The sequence below is a fragment of the Syzygium oleosum genome, unplaced genomic scaffold, assembly GCF_021117445.2.
Source record: "Syzygium oleosum isolate NSW1041296 unplaced genomic scaffold, Sole_v2.1 Sole_v2.01, whole genome shotgun sequence".
In the NCBI taxonomy this organism is placed as follows: Eukaryota; Viridiplantae; Streptophyta; class Magnoliopsida; order Myrtales; family Myrtaceae; genus Syzygium; species Syzygium oleosum.
The window spans coordinates 11,383,529-11,392,124 of NW_026607485.1; the positions used below are offsets into that span (position 1 = coordinate 11,383,529).

Consider the following 8,596-nt stretch of genomic DNA (forward strand, 5'->3'; position numbering starts at 1 on the left):
GTTTACTATATCAGTAAACCTGTCATACAAATCAGCAATTGATTCTCCAGGCTTCATTTTGAAGGATTCATATTGACCAAGCAAAAGATTGATTTGAGTTTCCTTGGCTCGATCTGTTCCTTCATGAGTAACAAGGAGAGTATCCCAGATTTCCTTAGCTGATTCACAAGTAGCAATTTTTTTATATTCAATAGGTGATAAAGCACAATAGAGAGAATAAATTACTTTGGAATCTAAGGTTTCTCTTTTGGATATCTCAGTTTGAGATAATGGAGGATCTGCTGCTTTGCTTGCATCTGCCTTTTCTTTTGAATCAGAAGATTTTGGATTGACTCCTCTGATGATGACATCCCATTGCATGTGATCAATTGACTTTATGAATGCCTTCATCTTATTCTTCCAGACACTATATTCCTTGCCATCGAAATATGGTGGTCTGTTGTTGCTCTGTCCTTCAATGAGCCTTGGAGCACCATAGCTAGCCATGTAGATCGTTAGCTCAGAAGTAAGACACTTTAATAAATGAGCAACCTGCTCTGATACCAATTGATGTAGCTAACAAGGATCACCTAGAGGGGGGTGAATAGGTGATCTTAAATAATTTTGTTAATTTATGCGGAAATTAAAGAACACAGTTGAGTCTGAATAAAATTCAGATTCAAAACAGTATATATAGACAATGCTCTTGATGTGCAGAATGTAAATAAAGAGATAAGGGATAGAAAATCTGCACACAAGTTTATAGTGGTTCGGCTTATAGCAAGCCTACGTCCACTCTCCCACGCTTACAGCCTACCGGCTGGATTTCACTATGTAATCAAGAGAAATTACAACTTCTGAGTGTTAACACTCTTGTGTATGATAGGACTCTCTATCTCACACAATCACTTTTACAAAGTGTCCCTCAAGATCTTAATGTTTGGCTCAGAACGACAAGAGAAATGATTGGAGTATGCTCAGACTTTGGACTTGTTGATTCTTGATTCTGTACTTCCTTCTGCTGCTCGTTGATCTCCTTAAATACTCCTCTACTAGCCGTTGGACAGCTTTCAGAGGATCATCTTCCAATCTTCACCTTGGACAGATTTGTATAATAAGGATTGAGTAGCCGTTGGATGATAGATTCTGAATCCCGCTGATTCTGGTCTCCCATACAATCAGAATCTTGGTTTCCATAAGTAGAGCTTTGTCCGTTGTAATGCATTCTTGTCGTAATGTTTGATTGTCAATCAATTTGATTAAGATTGAGACAATCAGAACATTCCTTCTGTGAAATCCATGCCAGATCACTAGCTGTTGTGTTTCGTTCTGAATTCTGCGTCTGAAGAAATTCTGCGTCTGAATAATTTCTGCGTCTGCGTCTGCGTCTGTATCTGAATAACTTCTGCTTCTGCATCTGCATCTGAATAACTTTTGCGTCTGAATCTCAGAACCTAGATTATGTGGGTCTTCAAAAACATACTTGACAGCTTGTAAAGTCTGAATAACTTCCTTCTGAGTTTCCAGAATATAAATACCTGGAATAAATTAGTTCAGAATAAGTATCAGACTTATAATTATGTGGAAGGTTTTGTCAACTTCAAAATTATTAGGAGTTTTCCTCAACAAGTTTGGTTTTCGCAAGGGAATCAGGAGAACCCTCAGTATTGATTTGAACTAACTGCCGAGCTAAGGAAGATGGTAACAAAGCAATGGGAGATAAAGATGAATTCTCGGCAGGGATGGAAGTCGAGAGATCATGAGTTGTAAAAGTAGTAAGATTAACTTCACTACTCAATCCGACAGGAGGAGACCCTCAATCAGTAGCCCGATTTGAAGGAGTTGATAAAATCGATGAGTAAGTCTCTGCAGTGCCTAACAAGATCAAGTGTAGTCGCCATTCAGCAAGACACGCGAAATGAAAATCGCGAGCAGAAGAGCAAAAAACATATATGTACCTTGCTTGGGCGATGGAAAAAGTAGAAAAGGGGGTCTAGCTGATGAAAGCAGTTTAAATACATTGGTGGGTCCCTTTTCCAGATGTTGACTACTCGAAGCATGGAGTGGAGCTGTTGACTTAGACTTCGACACGCCAATGTCATAAAAAAGGTAAATAATGGCCAATATATATTGGGGATCTCTTACTATATGTTGCCAAATTAATGGGAGCATAAACTAGTGATACTCCTTCGAGACAAGGAGGAGGAAAAGTTTGATTCATCTCAAGTGTAGGAACAACCTCATCCACATCATTCCGAGAAGGAATTTCACTAGTCAGAACGTTTTGGCCTTCGGAACTTGCAGTAACAACATTCGTGGTAATATTACTAGCGCACAGGTAAGGAGACTGACAAAAATCCACGTCAACATGAATATGATCAACGTCTAAGGAAATGAAAGAGTTTTCCTTCTCTTTGTAGTCGAAGAAATGCCAGCGTCTATTAGTTCTTTTTTCTCCGGAACTTGAACTTTAGTCGACCTTCAGTTCCTGGCTTTCGAACGAAAAATTTTTGTTGGTTGAAGGGTAGCTGCTAAAAAGGGATAATTAGAAAGATGTGGAAGTAAACCAGAATAAAATAAGGTAGTTACCTTTTGCGGTCTTCCCTTTCATCTAACGACGCAATTGGGAAGATTGAAACAACAGATGCTGATGTATCTTCCAAAGATATATTCTCAATTTCATCTCCCATCGATGATCTTGTATCTTGTCTAAGAGACCCTTCTTGATCAGAAATTGACTGCGATCCTACTCAATTAGAAGACTCCTCCTGATTCCCTTGATCTATAGCTTTTTTAGCCGTTCATGATTTGGGACGAGGAATATGGGCTTCTATGCGTTCATGAGCAGATTGGGTTTTAAAATCAGTAACGGAAAATGTGGATTGCTTTGGTAATCTCCGAACATCATGAGGCCCATTCCTTTGAATTTGTTGTACGTATGGTGCATTGAGTAGACCTTGAAAGATGTAGATTATCGGGTGTCATCTTTCGCTTTTTCAATGTTACTATCAATTCTCGACTAACGACAATCGTTTCAATATATTTACTCGCAATAGCATGATCTCAAATGATGCTGAAAATTTCGTATTTGCTAGCCACAAAGGCAGCACTGAAGCGAGGATTACAATTTATTGCACAAAAAGAAGATTCACCGTTTGGAGAGGTTGATACATCGGCACAATGTATTTTTGTACTCCATTGCTATAGAGGATACACGGATCACGTCCTAAAATATTTGCTTTAGAGATATAGAAAACGAATTATCTCTCCCAAAATGAAGGTGGACAGAAGAAAACACCTTCATGAACGTACATTTGAATGCGGTACAACATTGATGTCATTTGACACAGGTCGTTGGTAAATTGGAAGGAACAAGGGAGACCGCAAACCTGAAGTACAAAGAAAATATTCGAATGAATATGATAGAAAGTTATTCGAATTACGTACAAATGTAGATGGGATTCGTAAAATGAATTCCGATCCTTTTTATACTTTGTAGTGTACACACCCCTTTCGAACACTGCGGACGAGTTGTTTGCGAAGCTGATTATGAGTAGGATGAGATTTTTAATGGTGCACGTTTTTTAAATTGACGATCTTGCTCATTGATATTAATCCTCCAGGGTATAAGTGGGTACCATCTAGTGGATGGCAAGATATGGGTCATGTAATTTTTATGAAATTTTAGTCGTCACATGATTACGAAGCTTTTGGGGCACATTTTCTTTTTCTTATTGTCTTATTTAGCCATGGCCACTAATATCATTTTCAGAATAAAAATCCGACCCGCTCTTTTCCTTACTATTTTGTCCACGTGCTCTTGTTTACTTATGGGGAAATTTAATAAAGAAAGGAGAAGGGGATCGAGGCAGGCAGGGAGGTACAAGAAGGGGGATGGCGCCATCATCCCCTTTATCGCCGACGAGGGCGGGGAGCCCTTGTTAGGCCATCAGGGAGGGCTGCCACCCTCAACAGGAGCGGGCCCTCGCTAGGTGGTGGCTGCAACAGCCCTAGCCGCGATCGTGAAAGGGTCGCCCTGGCCCAAGTGTGGCGGCTGCGATGCCTAGGCAGCATGGGAGCGCCATGGCCACCAAGCACTTGCTCGTGGAGAGGGCGACGACCCTGGTTGGTGGCCCGGGGAAGACCTCAAATCATCGTCGACAACAAAGGGGGCATGCATTCCATTCCTCCCCTTTCGATCACTCTATTTGTGCAATCCTCATTTTCTTTTTTGAATGTTTAGTTTTTTCTAATGTGGTGGTTATTTGGAAGTCACATCAGTACTGTAAGGAACAGCTCTTATTTGAGTACGTGACAAGCACACGACATATACATTCCTTGAAGAACGCACACTCAGTTCTCGGTGGGGGGCTTGTGCGGTGGCTTGTGGTGCGACGGCTTCTCTCCCTTGCCCTTCTTCGGCTCCTCGCCTTTCTTCGGTGGCTTGTGCCCATGGAACGGCTTCTTTGAGTCCTCTTCCACCTCCTCTACGAGAATGTGACCCTCGTGGGGCGGCTTGTGCTTCGGCGGCGGCTTGTCGCCTTTCTTCGGGGGTTTGTGCTCGGGGAATGGCTTCTTTTTTTCATCGGCTTCCACTTCCTCGGCAAGCATGTGGCCAGGGTGGTGGGGCGGCTTCTTTCCTGGGAATGGCTTTTTGTGGGAGTCTTCTTTTTCGACCTCCTCGACGAGAACATGCTCATGAGGGTGGTGGTGGTGGTGGTGGTGCGAGTCCTCGGCTTCGGCCGTCTCCAAGAGACGACGACTGCCGGGGTGGTGCTTGTGGTGTGGCTTGTGCTCTTTTTTGAAAGGATGATGGCCGTCGGAGAGGACCGCGGCGGCGAAAAGCGCCGTTCCCAGGAGCAAAACTAGCAAGTACTTGGAAGACATTGGGGAGGATGTGTGAGAGAGCTGATGGTGTGGGAGTGGAGTGATGGGAGTGTCAGTGTCTCTATTTATAGGGGCTTCGGGACTATTGTCGTCGTCACCGATCACGTCACTCAGTATTTTGGATTTTCCTTTTAGTAGGGCCCCACTTGCGCTTTCCAACCACTGAGGTTGAATAGATCGGACTGGGAATATGAAAGTGAGGTGCCCTACTGGCCTTATCACTCTGTAATCGAATGTTCATCAGTCCAATTTTGCATTGTGCGAATCCATCTTTGAGAAGATTGATGCTCATGAAGAACTTCTATTTATGGTTATACTCCGCGTTTTTTCGTGTGTGAAAATTGTAAAAGTGTTCGTGTAGAGTCTAATTACAATAATAATGGATCTAAGAAACATCCTTATTATTCTGATTCAAGTCAAAAGCTTCACTAGCTATAATCAATTGCAGATCAATGCCAATTGTTTTTCATAAGACGGATCCATGCTATCATATTAAGGTTTCGTATCAACTTCATGTCAATGTATGAAATGGCCAAGTCTCCACAAACGTCGTTGGTTCTTCGATTAATTTTTATCGTGTCACATCGATGTGGTATTTGGGCAATGAAAACTCTTCACTAGTAATTTAACTTATAGAAATCTAAGTTTTGCACCATACCTGAGCATAGGGAATTTTCCAACGTGATAGTGAACACAAGATTATTAGATGACTAATGTTCTCATTTGATGAGTAAGCGCGTCACATTGCCGCCCACCTTTTCTAGCTATAGTAGCAGAAAACCCAGCAAGAAAAGAGTGTTTGTAAGAGGATAATCTGATACGTAATGAAAGACGTGCTATCAATTTCTAATAGTAGACCAACGCTATATAAACATACCATAAATTGCTTATGGAAAAGCTCGTGTTTTAGTTATCACTGTGGCTTGAGTTTAGCAATTTGAGACGACCTGGTACTTCTCGATCCTATTTTGGATGACGAGGAAACTAGCAACTCGTTACATGATGTAGAGGAGATCCGTGATGTACAGTGCTCGAATTACTTCTGTACAGCTATTTAGTGAAGCATTAGGTTCGTTGCGAACCGATTAACTTTATGTTCTTTTATGGGTGGTTGAGTAACAAGGTTTTGATATATGAGGATATGTATTATTTTCATGTATCTCGTGATATAATTCTATGAATTGTTTTGTAAAGCAACTTAGGGAGCATGATGACTTTTTGTGATAGACATGGACGTCTAGACGGGGCGATCTGCGCACATATATGAAGAGGATTTGGGGCAAAAGCTCCACTAACCCTTATTATGAATAGAAATTCTACATAGTGAAATTTTAAGTGATCTTTATGACGGTTTATGTGCTTTATCTTCTGTTTAAGTTTGCATAAGCAACTCAAGGAGCATTCAAAGCAACTCAAGGGCACTCTAATTAAGAGGTAAACGAAAACATGACACAAACTTTAATGAGTATTTCAAATTACCATTCAAATATGATAGATTTGACTTGGGGTGAATGATTCCAAGGTCGATATAGGTTCTACATGGAACTCAAAACCTACCATGTGGAAACCGATTCCCCAATTTTTGGAATTCGGAACCTAACTTGCAAATCTTAGAATCTGGAACCTAGCCTGTCAATCGGTTTAAGAGTCTACCCAAGAATTGGCCAATTTCTTCTCTTTTTGTTTCGTTTTTAGTTTTAAAAAAATGAAAGTGAATGCAACAACAAAAATCTCAGTTTGTCAATAGCAACAATCCATAAAAGATGAACACATAAAATAAAATAAACAATAAAAAGTTCAAAACACGTAACATAAAAATGAAACAAACCAGTATCGACAAAGAAGGAACTCTTTGCTCGCAGTGATTGGACGAGAGCTACATTCCGTGGTGCGACAGTCATCCTACCAAGTGTACGGTCGAGCTTCCCTTTTCTCGAGCAAGATGATGTCTTGCTCGGTATGTACTTCAGAAGTTTATATTTGTTAAAAAATATACTAACTATAGTCCCCATTGTATTCTCTAACAGCCTAACTTTTATTTATCAATTTGTATCCATCACGACAACTTCGAAAGCATTCAACTAGAGATGGGGATTTTCGCTACCAATAGAAAAGGTAGTAGGTGGTCGAAATTGTGAGAAACTAGATATAGAGAAAAAGGAAACAATATAATAGGTTGAGTTAGTGGGTACTGGTTTGTTATTGATATGTGGTAGAACAAGAAGATGAGAGGTAGATGAGACTTGAGAGGCGGCGCTTGTTTTTGTTAGCAAGAGTAAAAAGAGAATTTAGGGTTAGCTCAGGTCCGTTTCATCGGTTCATGGTTTCTGGTTCAGTTCTTACTCAGGAACCAAAACCACATTATACCGGTTCCACTTTTTTTAGAACCGAGAATCGCACCAATAATCGTGGAAACCTTAAACCAGACCAATTATTGTGGCCGGTTCGATCAGATTACTGGTTTTACCCTGAATCCATGCTCACTCCTAGATATGATGATTTATTTTTTATAAATGTTGATCAAAAGAAACACGAAAATACTTGATAACTAGAACAGATAAAATTGGGATAAGTGCATTGGAAAATGCCGACATATCTTATTTTATTTCTTTCTTAAAACACGTGAAGATAATGTAGCGCCCACCAAGCACCACATCAAAAAAAAATCCTGAAATTAAAAAAAATACAAACTAAATTGGACTAAAAAATTAAAAAAAGCTAGCAACTGCATAACTAATTGCGGTGGCCGCCGCCACAGCCACTAGGAAGGGTCGAAAAGGCCCAAACGACCTCCGCCGGCCCTTCCCGACGGCTGTGGCGGCCATAACCAGCAAGGGCAAGGGCTTGTTCCTTTTATTTTACTTGGTTTTTAGAAATAAATAATTGTCAATTTTAATTTATTTTATCTAATTTAAGTAAAATTTTGAAAAAGAAAATAACAAAAAGTACCACGTAGGAGAGAGAAAGTAATAAAATGTCACGTCAGCATTTTTCGTTTGTCAAGTTGGAAGAAATTAACGGAAGGACTTGATTGCATCAATTTGACAAGTTTCAAAACTTAACTATACTTTTTAAAAATTTTAAGACTAACAAAATTAGTAAACTTTAGAACTTTCAGTACACTTATCCCCATAAAATTTCCTTTGGCTAGTGGCGGTGGAAGGTTAAAGAAGTTTGACATAACCACGGAAACCGCAGGAAAAAACGGAAGGACGAGGGATGAGACGTCAACAACCTTGGTCTAGTCTACTACACATCTTCCGATTTTGTCGGTGCTGTTCGAGTGGAAGATGATTTTGTCGTAACTAATCCCCACGTCGCAGAGTCTCAACATTTGCTGCTCTACCCCGTTTCTTTCTTGCTCTCTCTCTCTCGGTTCTAGGAAGATAATTTATTAACCGACATAACATAGAATACTAACCACACATCCAGGACTTTGTAACACGATTTCTTTCAAGTATCCTATATAATTAAGTATAGTGAGAAACATGTGGTTTCATGAAGGTACTTGACTAAATAGCGATTAGACTAAACAAATTCACAATAAAATGAGAGTATTCTGTGTTAACTTGTAAATTCCCCATGAAAGATCGAGAAAATAATTCGGAGGTAAAGTGCAAAGGGAAGGATAAAAAAGTTCATGTAGCAATATGTGACATTAATATATGCATCCATGCTTCCATGCATCACTCTTTCAATCTAGGATTTGAGTTTTCAACCCGTACACAGG

General features: G+C 40.1%; 1 protein-coding gene across 1 annotated transcript; it reads right to left on the minus strand.

The window, feature by feature from the left end:
* Positions 1–3,046: 3,046 nt before the first annotated feature.
* LOC115688973 (early nodulin-75-like) lies at positions 3,047–4,911 on the minus strand. Its single transcript, XM_030614942.2, has 2 exons — positions 4,331–4,911; positions 3,047–3,368 (listed from the first exon to the last, which is right to left on the minus strand). Exon 1 carries the CDS (start codon positions 4,864–4,866, stop codon positions 4,333–4,335), a length of 534 nt encoding a protein of 177 aa, XP_030470802.2. The 5' UTR covers positions 4,867–4,911; the 3' UTR covers positions 3,047–3,368; positions 4,331–4,332.
* Between the last annotated feature and the right edge of the window lie 3,685 nt (positions 4,912–8,596).